Raw genomic sequence first — 21,425 nt, 5'->3', positions numbered from 1 at the left:
GGTTACTTTTATGCATTGCAAACATTATCATGTCTTAAGCCAGATATGTATTCTCAATAGTAATTAAAATTTTAGGATTCCGTTTTATGTCTAATGAAACAATTTACTAAAATTGGAAGGTTTTGTGGATTGAGGTGCTATCACTGACTAGCTAGTTGTTCTTCACTAAAGAAAAAGTGAAGCATAGCTTCCAACACACATTTGCTTTGTGAGATCTTTGTTTAAGATCTTCTTTTAGAAGTTTGTTCAAGAAGTTGAAACATTTCCATAAAATGCCTTCTTTCTCTGTTCACACATACATTCTCTCTGCCTCCTTATCTCTTTCTCTTCCTCTTATCCCCTCTCTCTCTTACTTTCCCCTCACATTAGCTCCTTCATTCTAAAATAATGGCTATTTTGATTTATGTTTTGCTCTTGTTCTTAAAGAACCAGTGCTTGAGTGAGATTGTTCAGAAAGCCATATTGTATTACCAGCCTTCCCTGATTTGTCTTAGTTAAAAATATCACAGGCAAACTGTCAAAAGTTTCAGTATATACTGAAAACTATGTGTATACTGTATCTAGTACTTTCTCTTCACTACCTTCTATCTGAAGTGGACATGAGGTTGAATTGGCATGACTTTTTCTCATGTATTCATGCTATCACCAAGTGGGCTTTCTTCCCTAAATGCTAACATATGCCCCCATAAACATGGAATATGAGATTAATCATAAGCCATCCCCTGCCATGGATGCTTTCCTTTTGGGCAAGAGGCTTCTTGGTAAAGGAAACAGTGGGAAAAGAGAGGATAAAAAGATTATACTTAAACATGATGAAATTTTTTTCCGTATTGTTGCATATGGTTTAGTAGTTTCCTCATTTTTTTGTATAGTTTGTATTTTATTCCATTGTATAAATCTATTACTTATTATTTATTCATGTTACTGTTGATGGACATTTGGTTTGTTTTTGATTTTAGAGTATTATAAATTATACAGCAATAAAAGTTCTTATGCATGTCTTTGGGTGCACATATATGTGTTTTTTTGTTGGGTATATAGTATACTAGGAAATGGAATTGCTGGGTTGCAAAGCATGCATATTTCAGCTTTACTAGATGTTACCAAGCAGTTTTTCAAAGTGGTCGTGTAAGTTTATATTCCCACCGTTACTTTAGGAGAGTTCTAGTTGCACCACATGCTCTGTATCATATCCTCTGGTATTTTCTATCATTCATTCTAACTTTTCTGGTAGTTATATAGTGGTGTCCCTTCTCTCTGTCTGTCTCTCTCTCTCTTTCTCTCTCTCTGTCTTCCCCCCTTCTTTTGTGTGTATGTTTTTAATGAAATACAAAAAAAAATCCATTGTTTTCAGTTAATTTTTTTGGCTCATGTGTTTGCTGAACATTAAGTACTATGTCATAGTTATATACTATAGCAGCATTTATGTGTGCAGCTTAATGTTTGTTCCTAAACTCACATATTGCATGTGTTATGTCTACTTAGACAATTTGATTGTTACATGTGATACATAGGGAATAGTGTTATGTTTGCAGATGTTTATCTTTAGGGAAGAAAAATTTATTTTTAGACTTTTTTTTGACTTATAGTCAAATAGAAGTGATACAGTTTGTTTTGGCAAATGTGTAAGCCACACTCTTAAGAAGTTATAGAAAAATTTTTTTCTCCCCAGAATGATCCCTACTGCCACTTTTCTGTCTGTCCTCCTCCCTCCACATTACTGTTTTGATTTCTTTCTCTTCATTCTGGCTCAATTCTTTGTGAAGCCATGTTAATAATATGAATCATTTTTAATCTTTGTCTCTCTAATAACTATTTATAGAGTAAAAATATCAATAAAATACGATCTTTCTCATAGTTCTTTAGTTCAAAATTCACAACATTCCATTTGGGACAAGTCTATGAATACGTGGATTTAGGCGTGCCATTCTCCATTCAGTGAAGCACTACCTCTGGTGTGTTTGATATAGGGGTTGCTGTAGTATTCAATTAGTAGATTATGCAAATAATCATTAAAAGTTCAGATTAAAATTTTTACTGTGTTTTTTTCTTCTCCTTCTCGAGGAGGAATATACTTTACCTAGGCTAAAGAATAATAGAGTAGTCATTAAACAATTGTGGAAAACTAAGTAGTGTAATTTTATTATATACAGCTATAAGGAAAGTTTTTAGTAATAATGTTTAAGATGAATTGGTTTTGGCAGTCTTGGGTCCTTTGATTTTCCTGTCAAATTAATGAGCATTTAAAAATTAAATACACCAAATGTTTGTCATAATGGTGGTTTTATAAGCATCTTAACTCTGCCATTTTCCCAGTGGACAGGCTAAAATTGGAACAGTTTCAAATACTGATTTTTATTCTGCTGAGGGATTAAATACATGTACTGAGAGAAATTTAAGTTGACAGTAAAAATATTGACAGTTAACCCAGGCCCTAATGCAAGAGCAGATGGAAATGTCTTGCTTGAGTTCCAATTCATTAAGCAAATATGACACTTTATTTTCTAGCCATTTTAGTTCAAGGAACTGAAGTGGTAAAATAGTAATATAAATGAAGCCACTTCTTACTGTGCTGAAATTAAAGTATAGAAAACAAAATACTAGAAAGGATTTTTAAGATTTGGTGGTACAGGTTGGGCATCTCTAATTTGAAAAGCTAAAATTCAAAATGCTCCAAAATCGAGAACTTTCTGAGTGCTAACATAATGCTTCAAGAAAATACTGTCTTGCATGCTCTGCTCATGTACCCCAAAACCTATAATCCAATAAAAAATTAAAAAAAAAAAAAAAAAAAAAAAAGAAAATACTTCTTTTATCATTTGGATTTTGGATTTTCAAATTAGGGATGCTTTCTGATATCTGAAAATATTGATTTTATAATTTAATTGTTATTGCATTCTTTCTCTAAAAATTAATAAGAAAGGGCTAACATACTATTCTAAGCTGTTGGTGAGGTAGATAGCCACGTTTGTAGTTATTATTGTAACTTAATGATCTAGTTTGTACCTCTCCTAATATTTACTAATAACAAGCCAGTGGTATTTTATATTTTAATGTGCTATTAATTTAAAGTTTATTGTTTCTTTTTGTTTTTCAACATATGGTCATGTTTTTCAAGGACTTTCAATGAAAAGCATTATTAGTAAGTGATTCTGGGTATATTTATGATACTATATCTCAGGTTATTTTTAATCTGTCATTATTCAAAGTAGGTTATCACTAGAGTAAATTGTTGATTTTTCTTTCATTTCCTTGTAATGTTTTCATCATTTTTAGTTTCTTTTCAAATAAAAATATTATCAGTATATGCTATTTTAAGAAATAATGTTCTTACTTTTTTTTATGTTGTAAGATACTTTTTAAAAAAACTTGTATATTTGTATAGTTTGTCCTATAATTCACTGACAGATTCTTCAGTGACCTTTAACTGCTTAGTGTCACAGCTTAAACAAAATTCTTCTTAAAATAACTATCGTCTATAGTAAATTAGATATCATTCCAGGCTATTCTAAACACTTTTCATTTGATTTATATAGAGGTGGCCAAAATATCTTTTTCTAAGTATCACAGTTCCATTTTAAATAACGTATGTAACTTTTCTCCTTTTAAATTTTGTCTTATCTTATAGATGCTTGTGACTACACCAGAAAAATGGGATGTAGTAACAAGAAAGAGTGTTGGGGATGTAGCTCTTTCCCAGATTGTAAAGCTCCTTATTCTTGATGAAGTTCATTTGCTGCATGAAGATAGAGGACCAGTATTAGAAAGCATAGTTGCCCGTACATTACGCCAGGTAAGAGGAAGTTATTTATAAGCTTATTTTGAATGGATAAATAGGGTTTTCAACTTAAAATGTTGCAGGCAAAGGAAATATTAATATACTTTGTTCATGACAATAAACATAATTCTAGTATGGAGAATCCTTTAGCTATTTCATTTTCATAATAAAAGTTCCCTATTTTTTTTTCTTCCAATTGTATTTTATTTGTCTCTTCAATTAACCACAACAAATGTAAGACAACTTTCACTGTAGACCTGTGTTACAAAGCTAAATCTAATACTGACATAATCTTCATATTTTTAAAAGGGGAATGTACTTGTTGTCTCTAGTTTTAGACCTCATTGGCTATTCATAAGTAGTCCAAACAAATTCTTAATGCCAGGAGTCTTGAGATATTTTCTGTCAACCATTCTTCTCATTAAATAAAAAAGACAGGATATTTTAGAATATTCATGAGTTTTTAACTGATGTTTTCTGGTAGATTGTGCATATATAGAAAACAGATGAACACTTATTTTCAGATATAATCAAGAACTCTAGTTTCTTGACTCCTCACATGTCTTTTATTTATATTTGCTTGCCTTTATGTTCTTTTTTTTAATTGCATTTTAGGTTTTGGAGTACATGTGCAGAACATGCAAGATAGTTGCATAGGTACACATGTGGCAGTGTGATTTACTGCCTTCCTCCCCTTCACCCACATCTGACATAGTTATTTTCTTCTGAAATAACTAAGACTCCATGACTAATTACTTTCTTATTAATAACGTTTACTTAATTATCTCTTAAGCATCTGACAAAATTACAACAGTTATCAATTGAGTCATGTCTGTACCTCCAGCTAGATTGTCGATTACTAGTGGGAAAGATTGCTAGTGATGCTGACTAGCATCAATATACCTTCCTAGACTGTGATATGAAGTAGACATTCCTAGAGTACATTCACATGGCTCCTTGGGATTACTTTATAACTTTTAAGCAGCTTTTCTTCTGTGTCCCTAAGGTGATTCTTTTCAAGCTTCACCAGTTTCCTTTTTCATTCTTCCTCACCCTGTCATGTTGTTCTTATACAATAGTATTTTGTACCGAAAGGGAAATAGAGTCCATTGTGCTTAAACTCCCTTAATTTCCATTCCTTTTGCCTCTACTCCCTACCCAGGAAAATGTACCCCACACCAAAAATGTACCCTTCATTCTACCCCTTATTTGTTTCTCAGAGATCCTTTCTCTCCTTGCCTTGGACCCTATTTCTTTCACTCTGTAAGTTACCCCTTTTCTTTCTCGTGTGTCTTTAAGTTCCCTCTCAGTGGGCACTGTCTCTTCAGCTTAAAAGGATTCAAAGTCCCTCCTGTCTTTACCAAACAATTTCCCTAAACCTATCCCTCTCCAGTAACTTCTGCTTACTAAAGCTCTTCTTTACCACCTAGTGTCTGGAAATATTAATCTCGATTCAGTTTCCCTTTTGGCTAAACCACTGCAGTCTGGTCATTGCTCAAACACAGGTAATAAAATGTTTTTACCAAGGTCACCAGTTACCTAAAGATAGTTCTGAAACCTATTTTTTTAAACTTTTGATTCTATAATTTTTGATGCTTAGTACTACTTATTGTTTTCTCGGTCCTGAAACTCTGCCCTTTGAGTCTGTGATGCCACACTGTCCTGCCTACTTTCACTTGCCTTTTCTTTTAAACCTATGTAGCTACTCTTTCTCAGCCTTCTTTGCTTCTCCCTTATGCTCAATTTGGAAATGTTTATTGTTTATGTTCTCTAAGACTCTGTCACTTTCCATCTTCTTTCTTTATTCTAAATATTTACTTTGGGGAAATATACTTCTATCCTCATTTTACCTAAATCATGTATGTATAATATGTATATGATGTGTGTGTGTGTGTGTGTGTGTGTGTGTGTGTATCTCCCCGCTGACTTCTGGCCATATGCAAACCCAGTTGTATATTTCTACTTTGATATCCCATAGACATCTTTTGCCCATAAACATATCAGAACTCTGTCATCTTTCCTGTATACCTAGATATGGCATCACAATCTACTTGATTCCAAAGCCAAAACCCTGGGAGTCATAGTCAAGTTTTCCCTCTTCCTTAATACTTTCTTCCATCCCAATATCTAATTAGATATCAATTCTTTGTATTTTATTCTAAATACCTCTGATTCAGATTCAAGTGTGGAAATGTAATATAGAGAAATAGATACAATAAGTTATATAACATATTTTTAAAAAGTTCTGAAGTGTTTGTTTTCCATTTTGTAAATTCACCATAAAATTATAGATGGATTAATGATTTAATTGTATGAAACAAAGCTCTCAGTTCAATGAAGAAAACATAGGAGAATTATTATTATTTTTTTAATCTTGTGGGTGGAGGTCTATGCAATATGCAAAGCTCAAAACCTTATAAAGGAAACCTGTGTCACATTTGGATGCATAAATACTTTACAATTCTAATCAGTAAGATGTGCCCATAAAATTTTAAATGTGAGACCAAATAACAAATTATTTGCAACACATAAAACAACTTAATATCATTTATATTTAATAGGTTTTTATAAATTAAGAAAAATCTTAACTGGAAGGAACATTTTATAGTAGAAAAAATTACTGATAATTATTTAAAAGATGCTTAAAAAAATCTGAATCAGTATGAGATATTTCTCTTCTATCACATTGACAAAAATAAAACTGGAATGGAATTTGAAAGCATCTACCAAAATCAACCCTTTGTTTTCACTTCTGTATATCTAACTGTGGAAATAATAGCACAAATTTATAAAGATACAGTAATACCAGTATTCACTGAAGATCTTTTTAAAAAACAAAGTCTTTGGAAATACCTTGAATATTCAACAATAGAAGAACTTGTTTAATGAATTATAGTATATTTATGCAATGAAATGCTGCTCTGCAGCCTTTAAAAACAGAGAGAATGAGGTATGTGCTCTTATATATATTCATGGAGCCATACTGCAACAATCCATACATTCCACATTTTTTTATGTAAACTGGGCTTAAAAGACCTTATGTTATTCACTGAAAAAGCAAACTGTCCTGTATGTGTAGCACAATCCCTTTGTGTAAAAGAAACGTGCAGTATATTTATATTTGTATTCATTCATTCAGTTAATGAACATTTATTAAGCACCTACACATGTACCAGACACATAGTTCTAAGAGCTATGGACATTGTAATGAACAAAACGAAGTTCTTACTTACACTTAGATCTTAGGCTGGTGTAGAATTGGGTGCATATACATGAAAAGATATGCAACAAGCTGAAGAGTGCTTTCTTTTTCACTTTCAACTTTTATTTTAGATAGAGGGGTACATGTGCAAGTTTGTTACGTGGGTATATTGCATGATGCTGAAGTTTGGATGTCATTCTTCAGAGAATTAGAAAAAACAATTCTAAAATTAATGTGGAACCTCAAAAGAGCCCAAGTAGCCAAAGCAATTTTAAGCAAAAAGAACAATACAAGAGACATCACACTACCCACCTTCAAACTATACTATAAAGGTACAATAACCAAAACAGCATGGTACTAGTATAAAAATGGATACCTAGACCAATGGAACAGAATGGAAAACTCAGAAATAAAGTCACATACCTACCACCATCTGATCTTCAACAAAGCAGACGAAAACAAGCAATGGGGAAAGGACTTCCTACTCAATAAATAGTGCTGAGATAACTGGTTTAGCCATATGCAGAAGAGTATAAATGAACCTTTACCTTTCACTATACAGAAAAATTAACTCAAGATGAATTAAAGACTTAAATGTAAGACCTCAAACTATAAAAATCCTCCAAGAAAAGCTAGGAAACACTATTCTTGACATTGGCCTTGGCAAGGAATTTTTGGGTAAGTCCCCAGAAGCAACTGTGACAAAACCAAAAATTGACAGGTGGGACCTAATTAAACTAAAAAGTGGTCTCTTCAGTAGAAATGGAATTATAAAAGTATTTGGGGCTTGTTCGCTTTTTACCACATAAATTAAAAATACGTGTATATATACACACACATACAGAAAACACAAAGGGTTGAAATTTTTGAAGCTGTTTCACAAAAAAACAGCTTTTAGCTAATATTCACTTTAAGAGCATTTTTAAAAATGCAGGTAGTTGTCAGACACAGATGAAGTATGGTGAAGTCTGAAACTACCATCTCTGTTCTCCAGGTCCATTTTTCCTACAAGGCATGTGCTCTGGCGCACATGTTATACATGAAGTCTCATAAGAGAAGTATGCAGGGCATTCTATACAAAAAGGAGAGCTATTTTGATTATGAAATGTTTTGATTTTATGCCCTGATACTTAACTTAGTGATGTTTTTCATGGAACCATACTATAGCAATCCATATATCACATTTCTTTTCAAGGAGCCACCTACAGAGACCACGTTCATCCAGCAAAGACTGTTCTTCAGATAAGGACTTTCTGCAACTATAGAACATTAGAGAGCAAGTAAATATCACTATATTTCTCAGGAGGCCTGTCATTCATAGGTTTACAAGAGATTTTACTGTATTACATAGTACATCTTTCTTTCCTGACCATCCCCAGTAGAAAAAGAAAACAGATTGCAGTCTTGTTGCTAATCCTTTCTGTATGTATGTATGTACACAGACACATAGATATAACATTAATTATACATTATGATATTTTTAAGCAGTCATTCATTATAACCTTAGAAAGTTTACAAATAATTTTGTAAACTGTAAAGGTATAATTTTTATTTAAAATATAAATGAATAGTAAATAGTATAATTTCTATATATAATTTATAAATGTTATAAACCATATAAAACTATATATCATAGGTTTATTATGTACTATATGCAATATGTTATATAAATACATAGCCTATCAATATGATATACATGTATATCATATATAATATAGATGTGTAATAATTTCATCTTCACATTGTCATTTGTATATTATAATCAAATTCTAATTATATAGTTTTACACTACTTTCCTCATAAACCTTTGCTAACTCCCTGTTATCTTAAGAAAAATGGTCAAATTGTTTAGCTGGACATTAATAACTATTAATATTAAAGTATAATTTTAACATCTACATATTCATCAGCTACGAAAGGTTCCAGCCACACAAAACTATTTGATCTTTTCCCTACTTCCTTTTAAATACCATTGACCCGCTTTCAATAATGACACTAATCTTACTTGAGTCAGAAAGTGTTGTTGGTTGTGAGATAAGGTTTGTAAATGCCAAATTATATAAGACCTTCCTTTTTTTGTTACTCCTGTCTATTGAAAATTTTTGAACCCGTCAAATACCACTTCTATGATGTGTTTCCTAGTTCATGAATCAGAATGAATTACACCTTTTTTCTATGTTTTCTTTTCACTCCTTTTATATATATATATATTTTTTTTTTCACACTTATGCTGGTCTTCCTTATAATTTCACAACTTACTGTAGTTAATTCGGTCTTCATCTAAATGCCTCACAAGAATTCAGATTCCTTGACAGATGTGTCTGTGTGAACCTTTGCATTAAAAGTACTAGTGCAATGCTCATAACTATTTTTATTACAAAGTTCCTATTTTTATTTGTTCCTTGTAATTGCCAAATGTTCCCAGTAGATGGCACATCACATCACACTTCAACATTTGTAACTAGTGTAGAAGCGCCATCAGAAGGCGATGTTGATTTTGTTCAGGTTCAGAAATTGCATGGTGATATTAGGGACTGAATTCATAACACAGTTGGCATGATTGGGAGAAATTTGGAAAAAAAGTATAAGAAATCTCAAATCTATTATATTTAACAACATGAACCAATATTAATTATATTAAACTACTTTTAGTAAGTAGGGAGACTATTGGAACTAAATTTTATGTGAAGGAAAACATCACAGAAATGTACAGTCTAATCCTTGGGCTAATGATAGAGAGAAAGCTGTAATTTTTTAATTTTTTGTAATTGTCAATAATTAATACTTTTAAGGTAAATAGGTATAGTGTACAGACTTCAAGGTTTGGCTTAAGACATAATATTCCAGATTATTTCTATTTCAAATAAAGTATTTCTCATATAGATTTAACTATATTAAATAGCTATATTATAATTATACTTTTAGATTTTTAAAAGGTGGTTGTTTTAAAATGGATTTGTGTTTAAATAACAATTTTAAAACCAAATACCACTTTCATTTCCTTCCAAATCACCACTAGTACCACATAGGACTGTGGAATCATTAATCATTCTAATTACTATATGTTGTGGAAGAGAATTTTTAAAAAATGAGTCTGGTGATTATTTCCCCTTATTTAGAGTTTCTTGCTTTTGATGGGATTTGGTTTGGGGTTTTGCTGATATCTGTAAGATTTCTTCAGTGAAAACAAATTTATAATAAGACCTTCAATTTGTTTTGGTGCTTTAATTTTTACCCATCTCTACCTTTTTGATCCTCCCTTACTGCGTTTCTGCAAATAGTCTCTGCATGTGTGGATCTTTGCCTTATTCAGTACTGCATTCCTAGTGCCTACAGATTAGGTTCTCACACAGTATTGATGGAGTGATGACTCTGAAAGTATTAATATTATTTACATTGGACTACTTTGCTTATACCCTTTGAGTCTCCCAGACTGAGTAAAATTATTAACAGCTTACTCAGAAAATCATACTGATATATTTTAGTTATCAAATGACTGGAAATTTTTGGCCATCCCTTGGTTTTATCTTTTTAGGTATGTTACCTCATAATCATATAATGTGGTTATAGGATTTTTAGTTTTTAGAGTTTACTGAGTTCTTTTGTGACCTAAAAATACATTTAACGGTCATAAAGTTTTAAATTTCCATTTGCATTTTTATTTTTATTCACTTATTTATTTTTGAAACAGAGTCTTGCTCTGTCACCCATGCTGGAGTGCAGTGACACGATCATATGGGCTGAAGGGATCCTCCCACATCAGCCTCCTGAGTAGCTGAGACTACAAATATGTGCCACCACACCAGTTAATTTTTGGGTTTTTTTTGGTAGATATGGGGTTTGGCCATGTTGCCTAGGCTTGTCTCAAACTCCTGGGCTCAAGCAAGCCACCCACCTTCCCTTTCAAAGTGCTGGGATTACAGGCAAGAGTCAACACACTCACCCTCTATGTATATTTTTTATTATAGCAGGTATGGAATTTTGTTATGTATCTATTAAATCAAGCTTGTGAATTATGGGCTACAAAATCTTACATGATATGACCCTCTATTGACCTCTACACTCATCTCTGTTTAGAGTTTTTAGAAGTCCTATTAATAGAACAAATGATAATTTTTTTGGTTAAATAAATTTAAATAACCCATATTTAATTAAAATAATTTATATAGGTTGAATCCACACAGAGTATGATAAGGATTCTTGGACTGTCTGCAACTTTACCTAACTACCTTGATGTTGCCACATTTTTACATGTTAATCCATACATTGGACTTTTCTTCTTTGATGGCCGTTTTCGACCAGTACCTCTTGGACAGACATTTTTGGGGATTAAATGTGCAAATAAGGTAAATACCCATTTTAATAATTATACTTTTCTTATCTAAAAATATTTTTGTTGGATTATTATTGAATACTTATTTGACATAAGAAACTCTAAAAGACCATTTCAGTCCTTCATGGTCTCCACCGAAATGGCCTTTTGGAAACCACTGAATCACATTACAGATGTGATATCCTAGACAAAATCAAGCATACTTCCTCAACTATTTGTAGTAGAGTAAGTCTTTCTACAGAAAGTAGCTTGCCATAATTTGCATTCCTGTTTTCAGTGTATGTTTTGTATTTTCAGCTGTTAAAAGTTTTAAAAAGTTATTTCTATATGAAGTGATAGAAGGGCATTGTAAAATAATAAAAACTCTAATTAAACAAGTAGTATAAATTTTGTGATGTTTGTTTAATAGAAATAATAATACCTCAACACAATTAAAAAAAAATTTCATAGTGGCAACCATTAAGAAAGGTGTTCTGTTTAACTTATAATGTTCTATAATTACCTTAATTATTATATATATAAATGGCATTTCTAAAATTCTATGCTTTAAAAAGTTTATCTAATTTTAAAATTAGTACTAACATATACCATTCATACTGTTATAGACTTACGTTATAATATGAAGGAAAACTATTACAGACTTATTTTATAATATGAATGAAAACTTTGCTTAAAATTTAAACATTTATCATTCTGTTCAACAACACCTATTTTTTCTGTAGAAGAAATAGTTTTAGGAAAATATTCACAGGCCTTTTGACATCTTTACTAAAAGAGAACAAAATAGAATCATATGTTACTATGTCAACCTGGTCTTTAATGTATTACAATCATTTCTTGTCTAAAAGCAATTTCATTAAGTAAAATAGAGCCATTTTTACCTTATACTATTATAAGTAAAATATTCACCAAAAATCCAAAGCGACTGTTACTATAATACAACAGTTAATATCCTGTAACTGCATTGCATGAATGTAAGGTATGTTTAGAATTCCAGAGAGTCATTTCAGACTTGTGCACAAAGGGATGGTTTATGACATGGTAATAGTTACAAATATGCATATTTTAACCTTCGTAATTGTTTCAACTGCTGCTTTTCAGCAATATTTGCTGCTTGTTTTTTTTTATGTTTCAATATAATTTGATTATTTAGTTATTTTTAATGTATCAGTAGGATAGATGTAGAACTGGTTTTTTTATAGCTTTAGAATGTTTTCAGCTTTATAATTTAAATGGTAGCAGATGGTTATCACACAGAGCTATAAAGAAAAGAAAATTGTTTCACATGCTTTTCAGCCATCTTAAACCTTATTTTCTTTCAGTTGCATCATACAAATTGGTAAATCACCTAACCCTAATCAAATTCAAAGTATATTTCACTACAGTATGTTACCATTATAATCATGAAAGGAATGGTGTTAGATAATAAACTGTCCTAATTGTTTTGAAGGTTTAGAAATTTGACAATTGTTTTACAAAAATTGTATATATCTTACATAGTGTAAATAATAAGTTATATATGATTGTTATAAGTATAGACTTTTGTCTTACTAAAATTTATTACTTTATACTCATTTGAAATTTATGGTTGATAACCATTAAGCATTTCTCCAGGGGTGTTGTTTAATATGTTTTATAATCAAGTTGTTAATTTGGTCATTCTTTATAAAAAGAAATTCTTGTGGGTTTCTCAGAATTTCATTCAGAAACTCATGATGTGATTCACTTTTTACGAAAAAGGATGAGAAAATTTTGTGAGTGTTATTTAATTTGGAATAATGGCTTTGGCCAGAAATGAATCCAACGTACACTGAAAAAGTTATTGGGAGTTTTGTCTTTGGTGGGAATGGGGGGTTGTTTTAAATGATTTGTGGGAAGTAGATTATCCTATGATCATCTCATCATACTTAGCCACTATAAGTCATAAGAGTTCCAGTATTTTTAAATGTTTACCTTAATGAAACAAAAAAATCCAAATCATTGTTATTTTAGATGTACATTACACTTTTCATCCCACTCTAAGCTCTTACTAACACATGTTAATTGGAGAGATAATAGGCTGGGTCACATGCCTACTCCTTCGGGTTAGCCACCTTACCTTTTTGGTTAGAAGCTTTCTCATCATTAATAAGGGATATGAGATCCTTTTACATTTTTAAAAATTGAAACATAATAGATTTACATATTTTCTGGACATAGGTGGGTATAATACATTCATTATTATATGAACACATTAATAATTATATGAATGTATTAACTTATCACATGTACCCAGAAAATCTTTAGTCAGATATATTTGAGTGAATATCAAATCAGTTTAATTGGGCTATCCCTCACTTTAAATATTTAGAGACCCTTACTTAATTCATAGATTTTATATTAGATTTTCAATTAATCTGAAAAATGTTTCTATAGAAGCATTCTGAATAGCAACCTCTCTCAATATACATTACCAAAATAGTGTGTTGCCTTACGTTTCGGCTCTCTGTGCCATTTGGCACTTGATCTGTAGTGTTCTTGCAACATTGAGAATCATACAGGAAAGCTGTATGGTTTATATAATGAAATGTAAGAAAAATAGCCTGGAGAATGAACTGCTCGGAAAAGCAGAAAGAACTTTAAAAATTATTCTGAAATATCTGTAACTAACCAGAATATCCTTAACGACACTGTATTTTTAAAACTTGGTGCGTTTAGAAAGTTAGTACCCAGAAACTATTATCTGAGTTATTCTGTTTTCATTTTTAACTGGCATTGTATATGTTTTTTATGGATTGTTATATTTTATATGTTTATAAGGTATTTGTTATCTCTCATTCTAGGTAGTCTGAAAGTTTAAAAAATTGGATTGTAATTGTCAACATTTTATTTGTAGTTACAAAGTTTATAATTGTTTCATCTGATTTTTTTATGTTTTAAAATCTTTAAGATGCAGCAGTTGAATAACATGGATGAAGTATGTTATGAAAATGTTTTGAAGCAAGTAAAGGCTGGACACCAGGTACACTTGATTTATTTTATTCTGCTTTTAGATAGTGCTTAATGATAAAAATTACTAATTTTTAGACTCTTCAAAAGAAAATTTTTATTTAAGTCTGAGGCAATGACTCAGAGGTTCTAATTCTTAATAACTGCTTTAGCCCAATGGGTAAGTTATAAAACTATTTATAGATATTATCCCAATATTGATAGGTCATGCTGTTTTGTTTGCCATTTTTAATTTTAAATATTATATTCTAACTTTTCATGAAGCAATATCAATTGTAATGCAATCTATAAAGTTTTGTATTATTTGATGGTGTTTAGAAATTAAGCACTTTTATATTTAAATTTTAAATTGTTCAATATACTCCCATCAAGATTATCAAAGTCAAAGTGAAGTGATTAATCACTTATATAAAATTTGTTCACTTCCCAATTGTTCATGGTTCTTTGAATAACTTTATTATGGCATTTCTCAAAACAATGTTAGCCTTTTATGACATGTATTTAACTGGCCCTTTGGTTTTTAAATTCCTTTTAAGAATGGTGAAACCTTTTTCTCCCAGACTAAATCTTGTTTGCAACTTCAGTACATAAAGTAAATCAAAGATGATTTGGACTTAGAGCATAGAACACTGCCTCCTTGAACACTGAAACACTGAGCATTCTTAAGGCATTTTGTCTGTGTTTAGGAAATAGTTTTAAAATCAGGTTCATAATTAATCTCTACAGATTGTGCTTGGTTTTAAGAATCAGTTTTTTGGAAATCACAAGTATTTTAAGTTGTATACTAGCAATAATAGTAGCAAACCTTTTCTAGCTCTTAAAAAATGTATGAAACTGATAAGGTTATCTTATACTTACTAATTTAATTCTCTCAGCAACATATGAGGCAGGTACTAGTCTCTTCACTTGCCAGGTGAAGATAATGGAGTTCTTTGCAAAATAAAGTCACATGTTCAGGTCATTCTACTAATGCACTTTCAGATCTAGGTCATGTGGGTATAGAGTCTCTGCTAACAATTGTGACATATCACACATTTATTTTATATAATGTTCTACTTTGACCCTCATAAAAAACTTTTGTGAGTTGAATTGTTTATCAAGAATAAAAATATATAAATATTCTTTCTTTAAATAAAAAAAATTCCTACTAAATAACAACCACTTGTTCTAGGTCAGAGGCTAACAGAATTTTTGTGTAAAGTGTCAGATAGGGGGCCAGGCGTGGTGGCTCACGCCTGTAATCCCAGCACTTTGGGAGGCCGAGGCGGGTGGATCACGAGGTCAAGAGATTGAGACCATCCTGGTCAACATGGTGAAACCCCGTCTCTACTAAAAATACAAGAAATTAGCTGGGCATGGTGGCACATGCCTGTAATCCCAGCTACTCAGGAGGCTGAGGCAGGAGAATTGCCTGAATTCAGGAGGCGGAGGTTGCGGTGAGCCGAGATTGCATCATTGCACTCCAGCCTGGGTCACAAGAGCGAAACTCCATCTCAAAAAAAAAAAGAGAGTCAGATAGTAAATATTTAAGGCTTTATGGCTCTTATGTTCTCTGTTGCAGCTACTTCAACTTTGCTATTTAACATGAAAGCAGCTATGGACAATATTTTAACAAGTGGGTGCAACTGTGTTCCAATAAAACTTTATTTAAAAAAATAGGCAACAGGTGCATTTGGCTTGCTGGCTATCGTTTGCCACCTCTGTTCTGGATTGCCTCATGAGATTTTATTTGTAGTGAATATGTGATGATCCCAAAAGAGGAACTTTTTAAAGCATTTCAAAAAAGATTCTAAAAGAATGTCCTGTATGATACTTTGCAGGAATATCATAAATTCAGTGTAAATTAGCTAGATGGTGTCAGCATGCACATTTATTTCCAACTTTTATATTACAAAATATATAAACTATATTGTTTAGCTAAGGAATGTAGCTGTGGAGTCTGTAAACTCTATTTGTATAGGCAGTATCAAAAAGGTATTTAAATGTTTTCTCCATTTAATTTTTTAAAACTACAGTTTATTTTTTAAGTAAGTTTTAGGTTCACAGTAACATTGAATGGAAAGTAGAGAGAGTTCCTGTATGCTTCTACTCCCACACAGGCACAATGTCCCCTGCTATAAACATCTAGTACCAGGAGGATAATTCGATTCAATCAATGAACCTACATTGACATGTAGATGTTACTCAGCAGTCCATATTTTACATTAAGGTTAACTCTTTGTTTTGTACATTCTATGAATTTTGACAAATGTATAACTAATACATGCATCTGCCATTATAGTGTCATACAAATTTGTTTCACTGACCTAAACATCCCCCATGTTCTGCCTGTTTCTCCCTCCTCCCCTTTAAATACTGATCTTTTTACCCTCTCCATAGTTTTGCTTTTTTCTAGAATATCTTATAGTTGGAACCATATAGTGTGTAGCCTTTTCAGTTTAGCTTTTTTCATTTAGTGGTGGGTATTTTAGGTTCCCTCGTATCTTTCCATGGCTTGATAACTCAGTTCTTTTTGGTACTGAGTAATACGCCATTATCCTGGTGTACTAATTTATTTATTTATTCACCTGCCAAAGGGCATATTTATTGTTTCCAAGTTTGGCAATTATAAATAAAATTGCTGTAAAATCCATGTGCAGATTTTTGTAGGGACATAGGTTATTATCTCATTAACTGAATAATACAGAGTATAATTGCTGTATCATATGGTAGATGTATGTTTAGCTTTGGATAAAACTACCATACTGTCTTCCAAGTAACTATACCATTTTTCATGCCCATTAGAGAATTTCTGTTGTTTAACATCTTCACATCCTTGCCAGTATTTGGTTTTGTCATTGTTTTGGATGTTGGCCAGGTGTGTAATAGTATCTTGTTTTAAGTTATATTTTTCTAATGACAAGTGATATTAAGCATCTTTTCATAAGCTTATTTGCCATTTGTCCCTCTTCTTTGGTTAAATCTCTTTTCAACTCTTTTGCCTATTTCTTCTTGTTGGCTTTTAAAAGTTCTTTATATATTTTGGCAACAATCCTTTATCAGATATATCTTTTGGAAATATTTTCTTTCAGTCTGTTACTTGTCTTCTCATGCTCTTTCCTCTTATTTCTCTTAGTGTCCTTCAGCAGAGTTTTAAATTTTAGTAAAGTCCAGCTTCTCAATTATTTCTGTTACATCTTTGGTGTTGTATATAAAGAGTTATTGCCATCCCCAAGGTCACCTTGATTTTCTCTTATGTTATCTTCTAGGGCTTTTATAATTTTGTGGTTTACATTTATATCTGTGACCCATTTTGAGTTAATTTTGTAAAAGATATGAATTCTACATCTAGATGCATTTTTTTGCATGTTGATGTCCAGTTGTTCCAACATCATTTCTTGAAAGACTATATTCACTTATTCTTCCTTAGTCAAATATGTTTACTGTTTTTATGTGGGTCTATTTCTGGGGTATCTGTTCTATTTCATTAACCTGTTTGTAAGTCTCGAAGTCAGCTAGTGACTGTCTTCTGACTTTGTTTTTATATTTCAATATTGTGTTGGCTATTCTGGGTCTCCATTTAATTTCAAAGTGTAAATTAATAACATTTTGCATCATAATTTTTAATTGTGGTGGTATTTCTCCCATCACAAGAGAACCCTTTTTAGTCTATGATAGATTTCATTATGAATGAGTACTCAAATATTTCTACTCTTTTTAATTAATGGAAATTAAAATATAAATGCTTTACTATGGGATACATAGTAGGTATTTTATCTTTTTACTTTAGTCAGGAAAATATCTACCATGTCTTACATTACCTTTTGTAACTGATCAGTCTTGCTGCATTATGAAAAAATCTTAAGAGGCCACTAATAGAAATGTAATTGTTTTGCCCCCAGAAATTAAAGTAATTGTTATTTTTCTGTCATAGTTAACACTTAATGACCAGGTAAATAGGTACTTGGTACTTTAGTATGGAACATAGGATTCATTCTCATCAGAATAAGTCTTTTTACTTTTTTAGAGAAAAAAGAGAAGTTTTTGAAAGATTTTTCTTGTTGATATTGGTAAATAAATGTAGCCATGTATAAACACATAAATAAACCTATACCATTGTAAATTTAAGCTTACATAAATAAACAGCTTAATAATTCAATTACTGCCAGTACCACAGCTATTTTGAGGCTTTAGAAGCTATAGGTTGCTCAGCTTTTTTGGACTATAGCCCTTATCATATTATTTATAATTATTATTGAGAGATGTTTGTTATACGACTCTAGCGTTTTCATTAATATGTTGTTACATTTAAAAATACTTCTTTAAAAAATAAATTGCAGCTTTATTCCCAAATTTTGGGAAAAGTAGCAGTTGTATCTTCCATTATAGTTAGATAAAAACCCAAATACATGTTGGTATCCTAGGAGAACTGTCTTCTCTCTCTCTTCTGTCATAACTCCCTCACTGTAATAGGGACTAAGATGCCCCTTTAGGAATTATTACTTATAAAACACAGATGCTGGCTAGGAGTCTTTATTCAGTAGAGATAAGATCTTACTGCCAGCTCTTTTATTTTTAGTGTAAATCCATTCATTGCATTACTTTTCAAAATGAAAGATGACTGAGGAAGATATGTTCTTATTATGGTAAATTCTGATAGGACAAAGTTGATTCACAGTACTGGTGTGGCTCACAGTACTGGTGCATGGTTCACACTTGGCTAGGTTCACAGTACTGGTGCATGGTTAGAAAGGACAGACTTAGATGGGATACCCGAGAGAAGTCTTCAGGTGACCGGGGTGGGTTGCTCTAGGGCATGAAGAATAGAGAATAGGAAGAATAGGAATAGAGAATGCACACAGCTGAGGCAGAATTTAGAAATAAACATTACCTCTCCACCTTTTGTGTGCACGTCTTGCCACCCAAGACTGTCAGGTCTTTAAGAATGTGTAACTTCTAAGCTATCTTCTCGCTTGATTAAAAACGTACTATGGGTGATTGTGTAAAGTATGAATGCAGTTTAAGAACCTACTAACCAACTTTTGGATCTGAGATCATGTCCAGATTTGTATTATAGTGCGTTAGTACAAACAAGAATTAGATCAGGATAACTATGATCTTTCTTTAAGATGTATGCCCTAAGAAGTAAGGTTTAGTCTATAGGTCTCACAGTTTCTATTTTTGAATGATTAGTGATGACATTAGTTTTCCATAATAGTGGGACTTCAGATTTTTTAGAAATAACTACTTTTCTCCTATAATGTTTTGTAGCTATAAAGATAAAATGACAATATTAAAATTATTTATGGTTTTCTATTATTTTACCATTTTAACATTATAAATGCAATTTTATACATTTCCCACTAGTCTTATCCATTCACACATGTACCTTTTAATTTTGCTCTTTCAAACTTAATTTTAATTATTATACTCCATTAATAAATTATAATCATACCATATATACAGTTTTATACTCACTCTTTTTCTCAATGAATAATAAACATTTTTTAATGTTTTACATGGTCTTCACAATTTTAATGTTTGCAAGAGAGAAAAAAGAATCTTTATTCAGGTTCTAATTTTCAGATACCAAGTAAGTTCCTTTGGACTTTCAACCTTCCCAATCCTCTGACATAATTTGATTATTTCTCTTTGTTAAAGGGAGAAATGAACCTAAGGCATGTTAAGCAGCTTCTCAAGGTCTTAGAGCTAGTTAAGAGAGGCACCAGGATTTAAATGCAGGTCTTTGTGTTGATAAAACCCATTACGTCTTCAGAACTTGACACTGTCCCTTTGAAATTAAGCTGATATTGGCTGTTTCTCTGTTATTGGTTATTTCTCCATTATTAAGAATATTAAATGTTTGCAGTTTTCTGTTATTACAGATTGTGCTACTGTAGTGATTATCTTTCTACCTGTTATTTTTTGTTTAAATATTTACTTTGAATAAATTTCCTAGAATGGACTTATGGCAGAAATGGCCACATTTTGTGGTCTTGCCACATGACCATAATGTATACCTAATGAATTAAAGTATTTTGTTGTCACAGGACATCTACATAGGATTTGATAAACATAGGACACTTCTTCTGAATACTGGTACCAGTGTAGTGCTGAGTAAGGTTATGATCTAATGTATGTTTGCCATTAAAAAAAATTTTTTTTCAGTCTTAAGGCATAAAGACAGAGTGGTGTCATATCAGTGAAGTTTTTCTTAATTGGCAATTACCTCTAAATTGTGATTGGAATACACATGTATTGCACACCATTTATTCATACATTAGTTTGGGTGTGTACTTATTTGCAATTAGTAAAATTTATTCTTTCTTGCATTTTTGTTTTATACACTGTGGTCTTTTAGCCCCTGAATTTTTTTTAATGTGATTTAAATAGGATTAATATATATATATATATATCCTAGCCAGTTGATTGTAATTTGCCTGTTGACCTTGGCACTATAGACATTTTGGACAGAATAATTGTGTGTTGGGCTGGAGGATGTGTCCTGTCCTGTATACTGTAAATTGTTTATCAGCATTTCTAGTCTCTACCCAGTAGATACCAGTGACTCTCATCACCGCAAAGATCACAACCCAACTGGCTCCAGATATTACCAGATGATCCCTGGAGTACAAAAGTGCCCCTGGTTGAAAAGCGTTGTTTAGAGGGAAATCTCTTCAGGCACCCCTCAGATACCTTTCCTTGTGAATGTATTTTCATCTAAATGTATGTAAAATTTGCCAATGATGAATATTAGGACATCATGTGAGAAAGAACCAAGATGTAAATTCATCTTAACTGGGTAATATTCAAATTCAACATACTAAATTTCTCATGGATAAATTTAAAATCCTTCATTTAAACTCAAATAATAAATTTCATAGGTATTAATGAAAGAAGCACTATCTTGGAAAAAATTGATAATTTCAGCTGAATAAATTCAATTTAATTCAAGCAAGTATTATAAATACTTTTAAAAACTAATGAAACTTTAAATGTTATTATCAGAGAGAAAAACATTCAAATTAAGAAAGGTGAAAACTTCATTGTAATTTGGCTTATTACCAAGTTCTTTGGTCATTTTGTATCATATTTTGAGAATAGAGGTTCAAGAGAAGGTTACTACGATTGTGAGAGGATTGAAA

General features: G+C 31.6%; 1 protein-coding gene across 13 annotated transcripts in view; it reads left to right on the top strand.

The window, feature by feature from the left end:
- Window positions 1-21,425, top strand: part of ASCC3 (activating signal cointegrator 1 complex subunit 3) — a 369,134-nt gene that overhangs the window by 110,771 nt on the left and 236,938 nt on the right. For all 13 annotated transcript variants that reach the window (XR_013534438.1, XR_013534439.1, XR_013534440.1 and 10 more), the window contains 3 exons: window positions 3,629-3,793; window positions 11,150-11,326; window positions 14,243-14,314. Coding sequence is in view for 5 of the 13 variants with exons in the window: in XM_002746863.7 (XP_002746909.4) it covers window positions 3,629-3,793; window positions 11,150-11,326; window positions 14,243-14,314 (414 nt within the window). In the remaining 8 variants the exon portion in view is untranslated. The remainder of the gene's footprint in view (window positions 1-3,628; window positions 3,794-11,149; window positions 11,327-14,242; window positions 14,315-21,425) is intronic.

Source organism: Callithrix jacchus, chromosome 4 (genome assembly GCF_049354715.1).
Source record: "Callithrix jacchus isolate 240 chromosome 4, calJac240_pri, whole genome shotgun sequence".
Classification (NCBI taxonomy): domain Eukaryota; kingdom Metazoa; phylum Chordata; class Mammalia; order Primates; family Cebidae; genus Callithrix; species Callithrix jacchus.
Note: the sequence above shows the minus strand (reverse complement) of the source record. Positions and strands in the feature narration are given on the sequence as shown.